We start from the raw sequence: 22,730 nt of genomic DNA, 5'->3' as shown, positions 1-22,730 counted from the left end.
ATTATATAAAAAAATTTAGTAAGATTATTTTTTAATATCAATATATATTAATTGTTATACATATTAATAGTGATAATATTTTTTATTTAATATTAAAATAATATTTATTGATATAAAAAAATTAATAGTAAATATAAAAATAATTATTAACAAAATTTTTTGTAAAATCACAATTTAATAATTAAAAAATTATTGAAGGGAAAAAAATAATTTAATTATTAATTTTTTTGAAAATATTTTAATAAACATATAATTTAATCAATAAAAGAATAATTAATTAAAAGGTATTTTGGTAAGCAAAATTTAATGATAAAAAATAAAATTTTTGTAAATGGGTATTTTTTCAAAAAATAATTTATTTTTTTAAAAATGGATAAAGTTAACATTAGTTAACACAAAAAAATTTAAAATGGATTAAAGAGAAGGTTTTTTAAAAGTTAGAAGGGAGGAGAATGTACATTTATAAAATAGAGAGGTAGGGAGTGTCATTTTAGCATCTCGTAGGGGAGGGGAGTGAAATTTTCTAAAAAATTAATTCTAAATGCTAGATACTTTAATAGATAATGTTAAAAATGAAAAATTTAGACTGTTTTTTTGCTGTTTATTATTATTATTATTATTATTATTATTATTATTATTATTATTATTATTATTATTATTATTATTATTATTATTATCTCCCAAACATTTTTATTTACAGAATAATTCTCTCTTCTCTTCAAACATGTAAACGTACTCCAATTTCTACCTGCTTTGAATCTTGTTAGGTATTTCCATTCATATGCTTATTTTTGATATATTAGCTAACTACTTCAAATGAGAAGCTTAAGTGTCACACAACGTTAACATTGATATGCGTCAGGTAGTGACTGCTGATTATTATTATTATTATTATTATTATTATTATTATTATTTAGTGCAGTCACCATTGACACGTGCAACTTTTTTATATTAATATAGTAACTAGTGATGAATATGATAATGCAAAAGAGAGAGATTGAACGCGTTTATAAAATGATTTAGATTTAGATTCAGAGACCAATCATTATTGTACACGTACGCATGGACTTAGTCCTTTACAATTTGTGGTTATGTTTATATGGACTTGACACCTACTTACCCTCTTTGATTTTTATTAATCTCTTAATCAATTAATAGAATGAGACACGAAGGAGAAGCGAGGATTTGAGGGAACTCAACAAATCCATTTTAATTGGTTCAATGGATTTTTTAACGGACCAAATTTAATTAACAAATGGCTACAAATTAATAATATTCTAATAATCATCATCACTTCTTGTCTTTATCTTCACCACCCTCTCCTACCACTCCCTTTCTTTTGTATTAATATGCATACAAATAGACCCACCACAATTATTATGATGGTAACCGACGACACTGCAATATTCTTGTGTTGTTGTTGCGTACCCTAAAAATATGCATAAATCTTTTAGAAAATTAAAATATGTACTGTAATAATCTTAAATTTTTTTATCATAATTTTATTATATTTATCTTTTATTTTTATTAATTTGAGTGTTAGAGTATTTTTGCATATGTCTACTGCTGTCGTTTTTAAAAAAAATTGACATATCATCTTTTTTGTCCAAAAAAAAAGTGAGTCCGAATATCAAGAAAACGAATTATACCTTGGAGTCAACCACTCACGCAAGAACACATACATGGTAACAAAAAAAAAAAGAAAAGTAAAATAGTTGAGAGAAAACCAAAGATAAAAATTTACTTAAATTGGAAAAGGTAAGTGATGGCCCTTTGTGTCTATTATTGTTTTGAAGGCAAGTAACAAAATCAAGGACATGGACGATGATATCTTTGTTCGTCGTAGAACTTTGACTATTGTTTTCACTAGGACATAAGGTTATTTGCATGTGATCCGTATTGATATAAAGTACCTTTTTTTTTCCACTCTTCGTTCACTGAATGAGAGGAAATCCGTATGTCCCATCCCATCACTAGGGAATTCCATATATGAATTGAAGCATAAGATTCCATATAGTGAGTAACATTATGTAATCTTGATTTATGCAACATTAAAATGATATTAATAATAAGTGTCAAATTTAATTACTAGCTAAATAGCTAGTAACATGAGGCCATACAATTAATTAAGATTTCAATAATGCATGATATAATTATGGTTTTGACTAATATCTAAAGAGAAGAAGTGTAGGAAGAATGTAAGAGTGGATATATATGGCGTCTGGTACGGGGTGGTGGTGATTAGAAGACGGCACCGACGAAGAGAGAAGATTATTGAAATTGATTTATACATAATGCATGCATGGTCCCCCCATTTTCCATTGACATCTTCCGTGTCTCAAGTCTCACAAAGCCAAATTACAATCCCTACCAACCTCCAAATATGGGAATTGTAATATAATATTAAAAATGTTATTTATATATTAAAATTATCTACTAAAATCAATCATTAATATATATATAATTTAATTTATTTTTAATATATATTTATATTTTAAAATATATTTTATATTGGTAATTAATTTTGTTGGTTAATTTTAGTATTACGTAGCATATATAGTCGATGCTATATATACGAAAGAATATTAGAGAGTGAATCAAATTTATTATTTTGTTTAGAAATTAGTTATTAATATTTAAAAATATAAGAGTAAAATCCCTCCTCGATCTCTAAACATTTACGAAATTGACATGGCGATTTTTTATCATTGAAAATTAACAACGCGGTCCTTAATCATTCTCTCCGTATGACCAAAATGACTTTTTTACGGGTACTTCCGATTAAGAGGGTCCTTTCGGTCACACAAAGAGAATGGATAATGACCGTTTTGTTATTTTCTAATGGTAAGGGGACCAGGGAGAAATTTTACTTAAAATTGAAAAATAAATAAAAAAGCATTGTTTTAAGTTTTGCATCTAATGCATTCTGCCATATTTTACATGTGGACAGAGAGCAAACAACGTTAAACTTAATAGATAGCACGAAATCATTAACAACAGACTTAACACAAAAGTGATAATTATTTGGGTTGATTAAGCATTATTATATCTTAGATTTAGGGTTTTAAGAACGACATATATGTTCTATATTGTTGAACCCAAAAAAAAGTTAGTTCAAGATTATTATTCCATACACCTTTTTCTAAAAAAATTAAACTGCTTTTCTTTTTAGTGGAATTAAATTCATCAACCATAATTTTAATAGTAAGGTTACATATAGAGACTAAATATTCTTTTTAGATTTTTTGAAGTGATATTTGTTTCATTCAAATGTTCGTGATATGACGAATTAATTTTAATTTAATTTTACGTATTTTAATTTTGTTTATTTAGTTACTAATTTGAATTTTATGTCAGAGAATTTAGAGTTTTCTTTATTTAACCTAAAGTTGAGTGAGTTTCTTCGATTTAATTTCCAAACCAGTGAACAAATTATATTGAGGTATTTCTTTCTTGTTGCATCAAGAAATTGAATACAAAGAGAATTAGTTGATTTTTTATTCAATTTCTTGATGCAACAAAAAAGAAAGGTCACCGATTCTGCTGGTATGTTGTGAACGTAAGGATTTTTTCTCAAATTTTTAAAGTGTGGCTGTATCTCTGGCTGTAGCCACGCTTTAAAATCATGGCCATGTCTCGCTATCGCTATGTTTTAAAAGCGTGGCCATATCTCTCTCAACTGCCACGCTTGCAAACGCTACCCTTTCAAAAGCGTGGCGATAACTCAAAAAGCGTGACGAAAACTGTCGCCACACTTTTTTCAGATTTTTGCCACCCCTTAAAAGCGTGGCAATAGAGCTGTTTTCTTGTAGTGTTTAGTCCCTAACTATCTAGAAAAGAACCTGGCACCCCCTGACCATTAGAAAATAACAATACGATCCTTATCCATTCTCTCGTGTGACCGAAAGGATCTTCTTGTCGGTTTTCGGGTAAAAAATAATCGGAGGTACTGGTAAGAGGGTCTTTTTGATCACACGAAAAGAATGACTAAAAACCGCGTTGTTAATTTCCAATGGTGAAAGAACGCCAGATCAATTTCGTAAATGATTAGGAATCGGGGAGGAATTTTACTTAAAATATAAACTAAAAGTATGATGCTAAATTATTAGGGGTTTGATTTTGCATTTGAATACGTAAGTTATGAACTCTTCCTTTTTTCCATGGGCTCCTCTATTCCAAGCCTAATAAATATATGAAAAAAAGGATAAATAGGGTTTTGATTTCTTGATCTATCGATGTTTAAGTTTTTGAAAAATTAAAAATACTTTTAAATTTTTTACCTTTTTAAAATTTGGATATATCAATTTTTTATTTATTTAGATTAGTCAAACCCAACAAAAGAATTAAATGTGGCTTCTATTGTATTTACCTGACCGATATACGAATACACACATGAAAGAATTTTTAAAATGGGACAAAATAAATCCAGTAATCAATATGTCTAAATTTTGAGAAAATCAACAATTTAAATAGACCAAAGACATATCGTTTTTTCTAAATATTATTTGCGAACAACGTTGGGGAATTATTTTTAGTTAATATGAGTTAATTTTTTAATTTTAATTCAAAATATTAAGTTTTCTAAAAATAAAAGCTAAAAAATTAATTTTACAATAATAAGAAAAATTAATTAATATATTAATTACTTAAATTTAATTTCTTGTATATTTTTTTGGCGTCTGAATATATTTTGATTGAAAGACAGTTAGTTAATAGTTAAAAAAAGTTTGCATCCAAAACAAAAATCAAACTCTCAACATACTTAGCTAAAAGTTAAAAGGAATAAATCTCTTCCTCTCATCCACACTTGATTAAAAAATTAATTCAAATATAAATAAAATCCACATTCCCTTAATAACCATATTCAAATAGCAATAATGATCTTTGGAAAAAGTTGAACTGACATAAAATTCCATAGTAATTAAGTTAGTAACCATAATCACATAGCAATGCTCTTTTGCAAAAAAGTTGAATTGGGGAAAAGGTACAAAATATAGAATGATATTATACATGATGGTTTTGGTTTCACCATCAAGTCCATTATTTCACCAATTTTATATTGAATCCATAACAAACTCATTTTCAATTTTCAAATTGGATGGTTCTGCTAGCTCTTTTCACAACCAATTCTGAAAGATCACTTTCATATGCTAACAAATCAATTGTTTTCGTGATTAGAGGAATCATAAATATGCTTTGTTTCTGGTCAAAAAGTAATGTCTCTACCAGCTTACACGTAAACCACATATTTAATAGTTGTTTACATACACGTATAAATGTGTGTCAACAATTAATTATTACTCTAGAGAAATAAAAAGCATTATTATAAAATGCACATTATTATGTGATATCCTTCACACCTAATTTATCCTCCATGCTTCAACTTAAAGTTTTTCATACATTTATGACTATGAATACTGTTTCAGATTATTTATTATATATCATATGTAGTTTATGTTAATCAACTTATTATTACATCATAATATTAATCAAAGAGGTGATAATTAAAAAAGAATTAGTCATAATAAATTAATAATACACCAAATCGAATTTCCAGATTAGAGTGGAAGTGAAAATTGTAGGCCCAACGTAATTTCCCATTCCCTCCCTTCCAAATCCGAAATTTAGTTTTAAATGATCAACTTTATTCTGTTCTTAATATAATTAAAAGGAAACCACATATTGGAATTCATATTTTCAACATGATAATATCATATTATAAAGTTGATTAAAGCAGATCATGCTTTATTTAAGCTAAGATTCGAAACTTGAGATGCAGGTAGAATAGGGTAATATGCTATGAAATACAGATATTTTTTTAAATTTTGTGGATACATTTTGGATATGATATTTATCTAATATATGTATTTTTTGTGTCTTAATAAAAAATATAAAATATTTTTTGTAGACATATTTAAATACTATCACATATTAATTGTGTCTAATTTTATTTTTATTTTATATTTTTTAAATAAATTTAAAAATAATATATATTATTATTTATTAATATAAAAAATTATTTTAAATATTTTATAAAATTAAAAAAATATAAAAAATAGTTAAATATATATAATTTATATTTTAATCTAATAAAATATTAAAATATTATTATAATTTATTTAAAAAATACTTTATATTTTATATATGTATAATATCTTATGTCTTATAAAAATTTAAAATTCGTATATCCGCATATTTCATATTGCGTTCGTATCCGTATTAGTGTTTATACTTAGATAGGTAGCATGTCAACTAAATTAATTGAAATTTTCTAGAATATATCAATTAGGTGCTTAATATAAATCTTTACTGTTTGGATATAGTGTCTTATCAATTAGGAATGGACATAGATCACAGCAATGTTTTAGGAATATTCTCAAAAACTTGCTGCAACTTGATAAGGCGATTATCTTCCATTCAATTTTTTTTTGGGCACCTACATTTAAAGAATATATTAAAATACGTTTCACAAAAATATGCAACAGTATACGAATCACTATTATAATATATTAAACCTTGTCCTTTTTAATTATATTTAGTTAGGTTGAGCCCTTGAGACATTTTCAGGGCACATTTTGACCATTTGATTCTTACAAATAAATAATACAAATAATAATTTTCTATCCGTGACATCACACATACACGCCTGTTGATTAATGATTATAGTAATAGTAATAACTAATAAGTAAGTTGCTTAATTAATAATTACTTTGTGGTTAAAACAGAGCGATAAAGTCTATGTTTGAATCCGGCAGATGCAATTTCAATTTTTGAAACTTCAACTCCATCTGGCATATTATTGATTGGATTTTGACTTTAATTTAATTGGTTATCTCGTCCATTACATTAAATATTTATTATTAGGATAAAAATTAAATCTATTAGTAATTTTTTTTAAAATAAAATTTCAATATTAAGTCCACTCTCTACCAACCAAATTTAAATAAAACCAGTATTATGATTTTAATTATGGGAAGTTATTATGGCTTTTTCCACTCAGATATTTATACAATAATGTTCAACCCTAGTAGTGCAGGAAAAAGAATTGTTATTTTCTTGCTCATAACATCATACTATTATCTTATCTTATTTTTAAGGGAAAAAAAGAAGCATGAAATAAATGATAGAAATTCATTGATTCATTGATGAATGATGCGTGTATGTTAGCAAATATTATTTTGAAATGGTTGACAGTACCTACTACTATTTTGATTGTCCCCCCAAAGCCTCAAAAAGAGGCCAAAGTGGGTTTCTTGGAAGCCACTCTTTAAGGCTCCATTGATCTTTCTAGTTTGTGTATATATATATATATATATATATATATATATATATATATATATATATACACACACACAGAGACACATACTCACTCATTCACATTTAACACAACACACTTGTAAGTTGTAAACTCCTTACAAAAACTCCTTCCACTTCAAGCAATAAACTTGATCATTTCCATTCCCTTTTATTGCACACCATCTGTTTGTCATAGTGACTTCAACATATAGTTACTTTCTTTCTGTCACATTTTCCAAACTTGACTACTAGTGATGGCAGGGAAGGGTAAGAACAACAACAACAAGGTGGATGTTGACTTTGGTTGTGGTTTGGTTGGGAGAATTCTCCAACTTAAAAGCAACAATAGGCTGAGAAAATCATCAGTTCATTCATTACCCTTGAAAGCAAGCAACAACAAAGGACAGCAGAGAGATCATAAGGTGGAAAACGAATCCAACAAGCCTCAAATTCATGAATCAAAGACTCCAAGTCCAAGAAACAGCTTCACTGAGACCTTTCACACATTGAATGATGATCATAAACAAGCCAGAAAGAGCACCTCTGCCTACCGAAACAGCCAGAATCGAAGACCTTCAGATGCTGCAAGAAGCTCAACATCATCATCATCTGGTAACTCAGAGAAGCAACACAGAGAAGCCATTGGTAATTCTCTGCAACTTGCTAGGATCAACACTAATAGTCACCACCAAAAAGAAAACTTGAGCAGGTCCCCAGTCAAAGATTTTAGTCCCTTGAAACTCACTGGAAACTTGATAGTTAACAATAGCCCAAGAACCAGTGTATCCAAGAGCATGGAAAGTACTCCCAAGAGTAAAGAGTTAAACCCCATGTCAAGTTCTTATTATAACAATGCAAGCAGAGGAGGACTAATGGGGAATATAATGAGAAGGAACAATGATGAGTTTGCAGCTCAGTTTCGGAGTCCAAGGAATAATAATGGAGTAGACCCTGAGTTGTTGAAGGGAATGGGAAATGAAGCATACAAGCAGGGAAGGTTTGAAGAGGCTCTGACCTTGTATGACAGAGCAATTGCTATTGACTCCAACAAGGCTACATATCATTGCAATAAGAGTGCAGCTTTGATCGCATTGGGACGGCTTCTTGAAGCAATCATGGAGTGTGAGGAAGCTATCAAGTTAGACCCTTCTTATGGCAGGGCTCACAACCGTTTGGCAACAATATATTTCAGGTACTTGGATCATAACAATGAAAATGGTGGTGATTTTGTTTCTATTAATCTTTTTCCCCCTAATAATAAAATTGTGAATTGGTGCAGGCTTGGAGAAGCAGAAAAGGCACTAACTTGTAATCAGGCAGCTTCAGATGATGATTCGGTTCTTGCTTTTCAAGCTCAGGCTCTTGAAGACCACCTTAACAAATGCACTGAAGCTAGGAAAGTCAAAGATTGGAAAACTATAATAAAGGAAACACAGTCCGCAATATCGTTAGGAGCCGATTCAGCTCCAAAGGTTAGTTTCCATGGTCTGGTTAACTTTTCTAATCCAATTATCACTCACTGGTATCGTAAAATTTCTGTATTATATATAAGTTCCATACGGTCACTAGCCTCTTAATAAGCCTTATGCTGAATAAAAAAATGGGTATGTATGTAACAGATCTATGCTTTACAAACCGAAGCCTTGTTGAAGCTCCTAAGACATAAAGAGGCACATGCCACTTATGAGAAAGTGCCAAAATTTGACCGTGATTGGTGTAACAAATTATTTGGACCGGTTTGTAGAGCTTATGTTTTGATGATAGGCGTACAAGTTTACTTGGCAGCCGGCAGGTTGGTGAAAATGCTTTATTTGATAAATTCTCCAAGCATCATTCTTAGTTTACTGTGATACTGATCCATTGTAAAATTGATGACTATGATATCGAATGTTATTCGAGTCTAATTGGGAATGATCTCAAGTTGCTACATATTTTTTGTGATGACAGGTTTGAGGATGCTATGACTGCATCTCAGCAAGCAGCCAAATTAGATCCAAGCAACAGTGAGGTGAATGCAGTGTTAAGGAGGGCAAGAGCAGCAACATCAGCCAGAATGAGTGGTAACTTGCTCTTCAAGGCATCAAAATTCACTGAAGCATGTGCGGTGTACAACGAAGGACTCGAGCATGATCCCAACAACCCAGTGCTGCTATGCAACAGGGCAGCGTGCCGTTCTAAACTAGGCCAATTTGAGAAAGCAATTGAAGATTGTAATGCAGCCCTTTTGGTTCAGCCTAGCTATAGCAAGGCAAGGTTGAGGAGAGCTGATTGCAATGCCAAGGTGCCTTAATTACCACTTTAACCCTGAATTCTTTTAGTACATACTTGTTCGAAGTTAATAAACTGTGTCATTTTCTTTTTGTACAAATTATAGTTAGAACACTGGGAAGCTGCGATTGAAGACTATGAAGTGCTCATAAGAGAGAAGCCAGGGGATGAAGAGGTGGCCAGGGCTCTGTTTGAGGCCCAGCTCCAACTCAAGCTCCTGCGCGGTGAAGATATCAAAGACTTGAAATTTGGTTCGAATTTGGTTTTCATCTCGAGCAATGATCGGTTCCAACATTATGTAACCTCTCCTGGTGAGCCTCATTTGGATGTGTGTCTAACTCAATAAAATTTGGGCACTATCAATAACAAACACTAACTAGTTGTGGCCAATTGAACAGGTATGTCTGTGGTGCTATTTTGCAACAAGGCAACCAATAAAAATGTACTGTTGGTGTTAGAGCAAACCTGCAAGAGATTTCCATCAGTTAATTTTCTTAAGGTTGGTCAATATACATTGTTTCAGCTTGCTATATTAACTGAAGAATCTTAAAAGAAGAATACAGTAAAAATGGTATTAACAGTGGACAAGAATGTGAGATACATATATGCTTAGGAAAAATTAAAATTTTGCTGACCAAATTAGATATAGATTGGGAGCAACAATGTTCACACTTTTCTTACTTGATTATTATAATTTCAGGTGGAGATTGAAGATCACCCATACTTGGCAAAATCAGAAGATGTGAACTCTGTACCAGCCTTCAAAATATACAAGAATGGATCAAGGGTCAAAGAAATTCCGGGAAACAACCACCAGTTGTTGGAAAAATCAGTTAAACTATATAGCAGCTGAAGATAAATATACTCAAATAAATCAAGCTAATTATCTCTGCCTCTTAAATCTGTTGACTTTGCTTAGAAGGAAAGTGGAAAAACAAACAAGAAGCATAGCATTGCTGTAGTGGTAGCTGTAGATATGTTTATAGCAAAAAAGGGAATTCTTTCTGTTAGTAATTAGTTCTTTTAAATTCTTTGCTTGTTTGAGCAGTCTTTGATTCTTCATATCCCATATTTCGTGTATATTGGATTGGGAAACCAATTACTTGATACATTATTTTTTTCAGTTGAAATTACATATATTTATTACAGGAGTGATTTGTATTTTGTAAGTTTGTCATTTTAAATTATTAAAGCAATGTAGAAGGAATACAATTACTGTACATCACAGAAAGTTGGTGATCAGTAGTGAGAGTTCTTATTATTGTATTCACTTGCTCTTGGTAGAATTAATTTGGGTTGGAATATTTAAGGATTACATGATTGAGATTGGATTTAAACTAGACACCTTTAACAAAATACTCTAAAATTCAAGTTTTAACACCTCTTTTTTTAATGGTTGCCAGAAGACACTTATAATTGATTAACTTATTCAATATATTGGAACTCGGCCCAATTGAATTGTCTGTAATCTGAATTACTGTTTGCAATCAACTCAGGTTACTGTAATAATAAACACTTTCTTTAGTGTAGGACTTTATTTGTGTCTCTTAAAAAGGGTGAAAGAATCTTCAGTAGTGTTAATTATCCTCATCAGTGATGTCAAAATCATTCACAGGAGGCCTTCTATAATGTGAATAGATAGTTGTAAACCGATAAAAGAAAGAAAGAAATAGAATCATTGGATATAAATTTCTCATTCTAGTAACTAAAAATCCAGCATTAACTGTTTTGCATTCTTTTGTTTGCTCCATCGTCAATCAGCAACATCATTACATCATATGAAAAATCAAAGAAAAGAATTAGGGCTAACTACCAATTTCCGAAAGATTCTGTCATTGACAAAAAGATTTTTTTATTGATAAAATAACTCCTGAATGATTTGAAAATACGACAAAAATAACCCATAAATATTATAATTTTTGTAAGTAACAAAAAATTTTCATATTTAGCAAACCATTTATCTATTAGATCTATATATTTTTAGGATTATACTACGTGTACACTAAAATCAACTATCAAAATCAACCACTAGTATAAAATAGATGTTAAAAACTAAAAATACAAATCCACATTGAAAATAAATTAAACCACACATCTGACCTTGTTCTTACTAATAAAATATGAATTTGTAGAATCAAACTATAAGGCTGAGTAATTTTGTCCTTTATTTATAGTATAGAAGGAAAATCAATAGAGAATTGAATTGATATGTACACTTAAATACATGTTACGATCTAGATTTCATCTCATGAGATGGTTTGCCCCAGCCCCCAAGAGAAGTGTTTTGAACCATTCACTATCCTCATATCTGAGACTTGAACCGTAACAAATATATATAGATTATATAGCAAGTAACAACTATAATTAAACTAAAATATATGCTAGTCAAACGACCTAGACAGTTTTGGTTTGAAGAAATCAAACGTGTGAATTCCAGATCATGTAAAAATCTAATACATTTTCTTAACTTACAACTGCATTAGATGGATCTAAAGTTGTATAATAACTAGGATGACATGGAGGAGCAATATTCAGCTTTTACAAATAAGACATTGCTTTGGTATTTGAGAGCGCAAAACAACAACAAAATCACCTAGCTTCTAGCTAGGCTTTAACCCTTTTTCAGTGTACGGTGAGTGACAAAACTGAGATGCAAAAGAAAAGAAAAGACAACACCCTTGACCCCTTCTACTTCACCTGGAGAAACTAGTTAAGTGCCAACTTTGCTTGTACTTATATATATGGCAATTGGCAAGGTTATATTCTTTTTTTTTTTTTATATCAAGGTATCTATCAGGTCGAAAGTCTAATGACTAATTCCTCGGATACTGTAAAAGTATAAAGTGGACGATCCTCCCAAACAAACAAACTCCATTTCCATCTTTCAGCAAGTATCAAATCCAAAAAAGATGGTTAAAAGACACAAACTCTCAGTCATTTGCGCCAAGTTGCGTTGATAGATTATATTCTTGTTCATGTGAATCATGTTGTTGACCAACAAATCAAGTACACCATGTGATGTAATGTAAGTCACACTTGAAGACAGGACCTACAATCATTCCAATCAGCCCACACAAAACTTGACCAGCCTCCTCTATTATCACCTCTTAATGGGCCTCCATCATGATTTGGGTTTTGGATCAACACAAATTTACCTCATTGCTGTTGAACATAGTATATGCACACATGATACATAATAAAAAATACTAAGTTTGATTGGTCTAATAGTTAGCTCATTAGTCCGCTTAAGTAAGTGTCAAAAATTTGAATCCCACTTTATACATGTAACAAATTATTGATCAGTGACAAACCTTAAATGAAGCTAAAAAATTAATCCTTAAACTACCAAACTAAAAGATATTCCAAGCAAGTATAAAAAATTTAAATACAAATTGAAAATACCATGGGAAACCATGATTGTGGAGCACATGCAACCATTTTCCAAAGTCCATATATAATGACTTCTTTTTAACGTAAAACTAAAAGATGTAGTTCTTTCCTATAAGTATAAAATTTGACTAAATTCAAAGTTAGTCTCCCTTATCTTAATTATAACAAAGGATTCTCTAGTTTTATAGTGAGAGAGAAGCAGGTGTGTGTAAAATTTAGAGACCTTAATATAATAATAAAAAAATTAAAACAAAAACATCCTACGGCAAAATTTCTTAAAGAGCTATTTGAGTATATATTCAAAATTGAAATATAAATTGGAGCCTCACCCGTGAAAAATTCTAGCAAGGAGCAGTGTGGTACAGTAATAGAATTATTTGGACTGTGCTTCATATATAGTTATCTGCTCTATTCATAATTTCATATCTACCTACACTTCACAGGTAGCTCGTTCCTTCTGTCGCCACTTTCCTTTATCACTGGAAAATTGCAGAATGCCAGCATCATTCAGTAAACCACGGGCTTGTAATTCAATTTTAATCAACGAAGCAACATACATAATTTTAATTTGTCCTATTATCCCAATAAAACATTAATAAATACGAACAAGGTATTTTTTTTTTTTTTTACCAAAGATAGGAAACTCGAATCCGCAATCTCTTAATTGAGTATGGAGAAACTATGTCATTTGAGCTATAACTCATTGGCACGAACAATGTGTTTAAGGACTGATAAAATTGTAACATATATTAAAATACTCTTTCACCTTAATCCATGACTACAAGACTTCTTTATTATTGTCATGGATTAAGGTAAAAGAGTAGTTTAATAAGGACTCTGTTGGCTCTGATTAATAATACACTTGTTATTCTTAGTATCTTAAATATGAACAGTATAATCACTCCAATAAAGACGTTTAAAACATCTTTTTTAAGATATTTTTTAATAATTAAAATTTAATACATATAAACGATTAAATCGTATTATTTTTGTCAAAATTAGGCCAGATAAATTAATTTGACTAAAAAATGGTTAATCAAATTTTAAATCGGTCTAAATTAATATTATTTTTATAAAAAAATGACTACAATATCCCTATTATAAAAAAATGATTAAAATATTTTTATTATATATATTAATTTTAAGAATTCTAAATTCTAACCCTTTTTTTTCTGTCGTCATAGGGTTAAGATTTAGAATTTTTAAAATTAATATATATATATAATATGGGTATTTTAGTTAAATTTATTTTTAATTTTTGGCTAAATTGATTTATCGGGTCTAATTTTAATAAAAATAACACAATTTAATTGATTATATGTGTTAAATTTTAAATTTAAAAAACATCTTTACAAAAAGATGTTTTTGACATCTTTATTTAAGTGACTCCCATACACTAATACTAAAAAAACAATAATCTAAAAATACTCTATTTAATTTAATATTTGTAATGTTATATATTTAATATCTAAAACTACATACTTATTATATCTATTATTATGTATTTATTTTAAAAATAATTAATAAATATAAAATAAAATAATTTTTAACTGATTTAAATTAATTTTTTATTGTCTCTTAAATACTTTTATATATAAGGAGTGATTTACTTTAATAAATATTACTCTTGCTTATTTTACAATATACATTGCTTATTACTCATGAGCCGTACTATATATCCTATGTTGTTAATTAGTTATGGATGTGTTACATCTAATGTTGTTTAATTCATTCTTGAAGTTGGTGATGTGCGTTTGGGTTATGTTTGGTATGTTGTACGTTAATAGAAAAAAGAATTAGCTAGAAATCCTAGAATCGAATTATTTATTATCTTCAAACATACACAATATGATTAATTATCCGGAAGATGTAGCAACTTCTTCTTCGACATAAAAAATCACTGGGTTTTGGAAGGTTGCCAAATTCATTGGTGGAGTTGTGATGATTTGCCAAGTGAAGTCATGATTTCTGACGTTGGAGAAAGCACCCAAATTAAAGCAACTTAGGCAGCCTCACGCATACACAATTCATAACAAAATTCATAGGGTTTAACATTTCTTTTAACCCCCTTAGAATAAAGCTAATCATGATATCAAACGGTGCGTTTGTTTTCGAGAAGATATTGAAAATAGGATAGAATAAAACACTGATAAATAGAAACACAAAATTTTGTGTTCTTGTATTTTATTTGGTGATAAACTAGAACAAATTATAAAAATCTAATTTATTCTTATTTTTTATTCAAAAAATTTTAGATAAAAAATATAATAGTAAAAAATATAATTATGAAAAATTAACAAGAATAATGAAAGATAAAATAAAAAATAAGTTATGTCCCTTGTTAGTGTTTCTGTGTCCTTCTTGTCAGGATGGACACAAAATACACTAATTCAGTATCTTTGAACACATTGTCTCTGTCCATGTCTCTTCTGCCAAACACGATCATGTATCTCTGTGTCTCTGTCTCAGTGTCCTGTCTCTGTAAACAAACGCAGCTAAAGTGACGATTTTTTATTTTTTATTAAAGAGAAATATGTGAAACACAACTAGTAGACTAAGGTAAAAATTCAGGTATAGTTGACTACACGCGAAGTTGATAACTGAGAGTCGTTAGATGAAAATTTAGTCAGATTATCTAACAGCTCTCAGTTATCAACTTTACATGAAGTCGATTGCACCTGAGTTTTCACTATTAGACCAATGTGTTTCCGGCAGATTCATAGTATATTTTTTTCAGATTATACTTTTATTAAAAGAAAAATTTTACAATATACTTTTGGCAAATTAACAATACATTAACGGCAGAATTGTACTTTTACGAATGAGGAGTGTTAGAAATTTAACAGATTTTATAATTTGTAATTATTAATTAGTTATTATTAATAATTTTAATTGTGTGAGATTACATCTAATAATAAGAGATTATTTATTTTTTTATTGGTTATATATTGGTCAAATTTTAACAAAAATGCTATTCCTAAACTTTCTCTTTACAAATAATAAAAAACATTCCAAAAGTTTATTAAACACCAAAACACTCAGTATTTAGGTGATTCACTAGATATAAAATAATATGTAAAAAAAATTAGTTATCAATGAAAAAAATAGTAATAACTTAGTAGTGCTTGCAGCAGCAGTAGTACTATCACAATTAGAATTGTCAGTAATAAAGAAACTATAGAAAGAAAAATTTTTCTCATGAAACACAACATCTCTAGATATAATAATTTTGTTAGTGGAGGTCATGTATTTATATCTTTTTTGAGTACTAGAATATCCAACAAAAATATACGATTGTGATCGTAATTCCGATTTATGTTGATTATAAAGTCTTAAGTTAGAAAAACACAAGCAACCAAATACTCGAAAAAAAACTATAGTCTGAAACATAATGAAAAAGAATTTCAAATGGAGATTTATATGAGGTGACATAAGAAGGAATTCTATTTATTAAGTACACAACAGTAAAAAAAGCTTCACTCCAAAGATGCAACAGTAAAGAAGCAGTAGCTAAGAGAGTTAGGTCAGTTTTCACAATGTGTCTATGTTTTCGCTCAACAAGACTATTTTGTTGTGGGGTATATGGACATGATAATCTGTGTTCGATACTTTCCTCTCTTAGATACTGTGAAAAAGCATTGGATAAATATTCCTTACCATTGTCAGTTTGAAGAGCTTTTAAAGAATAATGAAGTTGCTTTTCCATGAAAGACTTATATTGTTTAAAAATTGAAAACACTTGGACTTTATTTGTTAAGAGATAAATATTGGTATGTCTAGAAAAAACATCTACAAATGAAACATAGTACCTAAAACCATGCAAAGATGAAATGGGAGCTAGACCCCAAACATCCGAAACAACTAGAGATAGTAGCGAATTATAAATGCGATTAGACAAAGAATAAGGTAAAGAATGAGCCTTAGCCATACAACAAAAATTCACAATTAAGCTTGCAATCTGAATTTTTATTCTCATGTGCAATAGGTGTAACACCCCAATTAACCTAAACTTTACCTCGCGTCGTAAAGTAAAGGTTAATCAAGGATTACGACAGTTCTAAACTCATACATATGATATATAAAAGGAGTAATATTATCTAGAAACCCGATGAAGGATATAGCTAAAAAATCAGGATTTGAAAAGCGCAAAACATACTAGTGAAGCTACTAACTTAAGGCACAAGGAATAGGTACGACATAACAAAATATCATAGCATAATAGTATAATATCATAAGACGCTAGCCACGGCTCACGGAGTTTAAGCCAACTAGCCATATACAGACAATACATGAACCCAAATAATAAAAATAGCTTATACAAATTTTGTTCTCTCAGATACAAGCCTCTAGGCGAAACAAAATACAAAAGTGAGAGACATAATTCAAAATAAATTAAAAGACCCAAAAGGAGTATCCAGATCCTCTGCTTCTATCACCAACCAGATAACTCACCAGGGTGGCCTGGTGGGTTACAACCTGCATCTGAAAACAACAACAGAAATATGGTATGAGAACCGGGGGTTCTCAGTATGGTAACAGTGCCCAGTGATGTAGGATATAAGACCCAGGGACGCCAAAGGCAATCCTAGACTCCATATCCATCATAAGAATTCAAGCTTATATCATTCTAACCCAAATAAGCATAATAGGTAAAACCTTAACAAAACTTAGAACCATAGCACCATAAAAGGGTAATCTATCTTAGGTGATTTCTAATATAATCAAACACCGCTATCCCACAGCCTTCACCAACCGATCCGTCATGCGATCCTATCGCCACCGCCTTCCAAACCCCCTCAAACCTAGTAAAAGCGCAAGTATATATAATACAAGTAAAATACAAGTATAGGCATGTATAGCTATTAAGTCAAATAGCAATTAGACATGTTATACAGATAGGAAAATAATATCAAGTCGGCAAAGCATACAAACAGATAGAAGATGCACATGATGAATGTCTGCCCTACTGGCTGTGATATCACATTGTCGGTTCAACTGCCAACCCGATATATCTCCATGGAGAAGTCGCCCTTCGGAATCATCATATGGGAGCCCCCGAGATATAGTGCTCGGATCACTATCCAGGATTGTGCGCCTATACGCTTTGGAGATCCGAAGGGATGCGAGCGGGATCTATTGCCACCGACCTCACATCTAAGCGCAAGCGGAACGAACCCCCGCCCTTACGCCGCCCCGCTACCTCGAATAGGCGGGATCCAACATCGGCCCCTGCCGGGCTCATAGCGTCTCATAGTCTCAATATATAATGATACATCAGTGGTTCTCAGAAAACATTTTCAATATGTCATGGATCCTTCAATTCCTTCAGAGTCTTCGACTCAACTCAACCATTGCCAATTCATATTTCCATTCATCTTCTCACTCTGCCAACCCATCCTCAGTACACCAGAAACCTAAACCTCTGTTTCTCTAATTTTTCATAATAAGCATCAACTAAAACCCTTAGCCTATTTTCCATATTCCCATACTCAAAAATTAAGCCCAAGAGTCCTATAATGCCGTTAGAGAAGCTTACAACCTTGTTGGAAAGGTAGAATAGTTGAAAACAAAGTAAAATTTGAGAAACAGGCGTGTGCGTCCGCACAAGGGTGTGCGTGCGCACGCCCAGGAAACTTTTTAAAAATGTGCGTACGCACAGGTGACAAAACTTGCAAGGTTTGTTCACTCGCACAACCTGTGCCAGCGCCCCCAACAGACTGGGCTCCCCAACGTGTGCGTGCGCACGAGTCTGTGCGTACGCACAGGTTGCAATTTCTCATTGGTGCACGCACACATGAGCTGCGCCAGCGCTGCAAGCAGACTGCCTGCCTCCGCGTGTGCGGATGCACAGGTCTGTGCGTATGCACAGGTCACAATTTCATAGAGTGTGTGTGCGCACATACCAGAAAACATAAAACTCTATAACTTTGCAGAATTTCTTATTTTTCACACCAACTTTGAATGATCATAACTTCCTCTACAAAATTTTAATTTTCACAAACTTCATATCGATTTAAAGGGTTTCAAAGATCTTTAATTCTAAACAAATTTCAACCAATTTTGAAAACCAAGGCGAAAGTTATGATCAGACAAAGTTCACCAAAATTTAACTTTTACCCAAAATCACAATTTCCTCAATCTTTCATAAAACACAACCAAAACCAAACCAAATTCCATTTTTCACCACCATTAACACTATATGTCGTATTACACCAAGATTACTATATTTTCCTTTACCATTCCTCATCATCAACCTCAACATCAATATATTACATTATAATCAATCCTCGTTAACACTCTCCCAACAACATTACCAAATCATCAACATTATCATCACATATATCAACACAAATCATTTCTCAACTTCACAAATCATTCATTATCATTACATCACTATCAATTAACATAATCCAACTCAACAATCCTCAATCTTTCATAAATCACCACATACCATCATTCAACAACTCAACAACCATATAATTTCAAACCTATTTTATGGGTCGCTAGCCTAAGTGTCCATAAATATTATATACACATAGAGAAAACCGAAACCATACCTTGGCCGATTTTCAATATGAACCAAATGATCTTTCAACCAAAATCCAACCACCAATGTAACTCTAACAAGCTCCAAACTCACAATAATCAAGCTATATACCACCACAAAATCAACCTAAGATTCCATTTAAACATAATATCACAAGGGTTTAGTGGCTCTTATCTTTTCCAACAGATTTGATAGCAAAAATCTAATACTAAGAAAGGATTAGAGAAAACCTAAACATCCAAAATCATAAAAACTCATTTAACCCAAAATCCTAAAAACCCAAAATTTAGAGGAGAGCAACCGGGAATATTTCAAACTTTTCTTACCAATTTCTTACATGGGTTTTATAGAGCTCTTCACAAGGAACGCGTAGCCGCTGACGACACGCAGATCGGAGCACCGTAGCTCAAAATATTAGCTTGGAAAGATTGAAGTGAATAATGCTCAAGGGTTTCTCTTCTTCCCCTTCTCTTCAGCTGAGTGTGTGTGTATGTGTGTTTGAGTGTGTTATGAGTATTTGGGTTCATTAATGAACCCTTATATATGTTGGACTTGGGCTCAACTTGGGCCCGGTTCAATCCGTTAACGTTTTTAGCCTGTTTGGCTCAACTTCGAATATGTGGTGAAAGCCGACTTTCCTTTTCATCTAATTCATCACTGATATAAGCACGTGCTAATATCGTTCTGCCCTTCGGGGACCACCCCTCTTCCTTTCTTGTTTTGGTTAGGTTGACCAGAAGTTTTTCTGCCAACTTCTTACAAACAAGGAAAAATGATACAAAAGCATCCCGTCTAAAGATTGGATGACCTTAGTACGGTTGAATTATGCATCAAGGCGCGTCATCCTTAACGCCCTAACTAACTAGAAATATCTTATGAGAAGAAAGGGCTTTCTTTCTATATTGGTAAAATTTATTTATGCCCGAAGAATTTGTAGGGTTATCGCCCGATAATATTAAATTGATTCAAAATAAGGTAAAGACTGGTAAGTATACTATGTCTCCATTTCCACTTAAAGTATTTTCTAATAAAGAAAAAGCACCTAAAAATACATATTTTATTCATATTAATATAGATAAATCAACAGTTTATGGATGTTTATCAGTTTTTCATCTCTAATGTTCTTCTAAGGTTTTTGACTGTTTCCACTGTTTCCTCCGCGGCACCGAGCAGACTTGAACCGATTCAACCGGTTCGACTGTCGGTTCGACTGTCGGTTCGCGATTTTTTACGGCTTTTCGCAGAAAACACATTTTCTGACTCGGAAGGACCTACTGAATTCAAAAATTATATTTAAATCTCCAAATTCTCATCCTAACTTTCTGGAATTTAATTTGGGCATTTAAATGATTTTATCCATGAAAAATCCAGTTCTTACCATAGGTAAATCACATTTAGTAACTATATTCTTTATAATTTGAAGAGTAGGATGGCCAAATCTCCTATGATAGGTATCTAAAGAAGCATGTTTAGCTAAAAAAACAGAAGGTGATGTCAAAGTCTTTGGAATTTCAACTTTCTCAAACTTATACATTCCATTTTCAGCCTTGCCTCGGAGAAGAACCTCCTTGGTAGCTTGCGATTTTACCAAACAAAATTCAGGCCAAAAAGAGAAATATACATGATTATCCTTAGCAAATCTAGATACACTTATCAGATTCTGAGTTATAGATGAAATTATCAATAAATCGTATAATTTATAACGTTTTCTTGTTGCATACCATTGGAAAAAGGACTGTCCAACTTTAGAGATATGCATACCTGATCCGTTGCCAACATATACCTGCTCTTGACCTTGATAGCCTTGAGAATATTGCAAATTTTGTTGTTCATGTGTGCAGTGATGTGTTGTTCCTGTGTCAGCATACCTTGAAGAATCTACTACAGATACAGGAGTTGCAATCACTGCACATGGATTATGAAATGATGGAGGGGGTGGCAGTGCATTGTGCATGGAGGTGGAGGGGTTATTTTGTTGAGCATGATTAAAATTTTGATCAAAGCGAAAGAAGTAATAGCTGGCTACATGACCCAACTTGCCACAAATTTAGCACTGTGGTCGATTTTGATTAGTGAAGGAGCCTCTTCCACCTTTACCAAATCTTCCTCCACGTCCACGCCTTCCTCCAGGTCCACGTCCCAAACTTCCATTGTTGTTGCCTCTGCCAGTTCCATAAGAAGGAGTTGTCTCTATTAGTTTATAGGGTAAAGGTGTTGTTTGAGAAACATGAACCTGCACCATTGTTGAATTAGGCTTCTTGAACCTTTCTACGATTTCTTCTTCTGCCATAAGTAATGCTTTAAGATAAGGAATTGCATAAGCTGGATCTTTTGCTGAAATCAGTGTAATAAAGGAGTGATAATCTTCATTAAGACCATCTAGAATAACATTTGTGTATTCTGAATCTGAAATTGGGGATCCTATAGCAGCTAAAGTGTCAGCCAGTTTCTTGATCTTGAGTAAGTATCGGATGCAGAACCATCTTTCTTTACAGATCTAAATTATAGCTGCAATTGTCGAACCCTATCATTGGTTTTTTATGCAAAATATGTATGAATTCGTGCCCAAACTTCATGAGCAGATTTATATCCTATCATCCGGTGTTTGAAAGATGCATCCATTGATGCGAAAAGCCAAGATGTAACATTGTAATCATCAATACGCCATTCTTTATATTGTTTTGATTCAATTCCTTTATGCGTATCTTCAGTGGAAGCATACCTGTGTGGGACCTTTTCTTTGTCAAGATGATCTTCCATTTCTTGTCCACAGATGGTGAGCATGGCCAAGTAACGCCATGTTAAGAAGTTGTCTTCTGAGAGTTTTTTTTAGAGTGGAATTGCAAATGGTTTATTTTGATTTTGTGTTGTTGCATTCATGATTGAAGGTGTAGAATCTGATGATAGTATAGGGTCGTCTTCTACAAATTTAACGTCGTCAGCCATGAACCGATTGTGCTTTTGATACCATATCAAATTTGTTGAAGAAAAGGAGAAAAAAGACTTGTGGTGAGAAACCAAGAAGTAAAAAAGCATAGGAATAGAAAATGAGTAAGATGAAAAGAATTTATTATTAAGAGAATTTATTTTTTTTTTCTCTCCTATACTCATACACTTGAACCTTGCTATTTTATAGCTAGGGATAGTTAACTCTAGCTAATATATCTCACAAAAATAAATGCAGGTGTGAGTTCCTTTGAGATGAGATGAGAAGAGAAAAGGGAAGGTA

The 22,730-nt window shown here is 31.6% G+C and overlaps 1 protein-coding gene across 1 annotated transcript; it reads left to right on the top strand.

Annotated features, from left to right (window-relative positions):
• The first annotated feature begins 7,324 nt into the window (after positions 1 to 7,324).
• Positions 7,325 to 10,834, top strand: LOC112706163 (inactive TPR repeat-containing thioredoxin TTL3). Its single transcript, XM_025757320.3, has 7 exons — positions 7,325 to 8,488; positions 8,576 to 8,768; positions 8,916 to 9,088; positions 9,244 to 9,577; positions 9,671 to 9,875; positions 9,963 to 10,063; positions 10,265 to 10,834. Exons 1-7 carry the CDS (start codon positions 7,551 to 7,553, stop codon positions 10,415 to 10,417), a joined length of 2,097 nt encoding a protein of 698 aa, XP_025613105.1. The 5' UTR covers positions 7,325 to 7,550; the 3' UTR covers positions 10,418 to 10,834.
• The last annotated feature ends 11,896 nt before the right edge of the window (positions 10,835 to 22,730 follow it).

The sequence above is a fragment of the Arachis hypogaea genome, chromosome 8 (genome assembly GCF_003086295.3).
Source record: "Arachis hypogaea cultivar Tifrunner chromosome 8, arahy.Tifrunner.gnm2.J5K5, whole genome shotgun sequence".
Taxonomy (NCBI): Eukaryota; Viridiplantae; Streptophyta; class Magnoliopsida; order Fabales; family Fabaceae; genus Arachis; species Arachis hypogaea.
The sequence above is the reverse complement of the archived record's forward strand: the minus strand, read 5'-3'. Positions and strand labels throughout refer to the sequence as shown.

Excerpts from the sequence above, each read along its gene's own strand:
- LOC112706163 (XM_025757320.3), top strand. The coding sequence starts at position 7,551 with ATGGCAGGGAAGGGTAAGAACAACAACAACAAGGTGGATGTTGACTTT. Across the intron at positions 9,578-9,670 it reads GAGCTGATTGCAATGCCAAG|TTAGAACACTGGGAAGCTGC; the intron begins GTGCCTTAATTA and ends TACAAATTATAG. Across the intron at positions 9,876-9,962 it reads ACATTATGTAACCTCTCCTG|GTATGTCTGTGGTGCTATTT; the intron begins GTGAGCCTCATT and ends CCAATTGAACAG.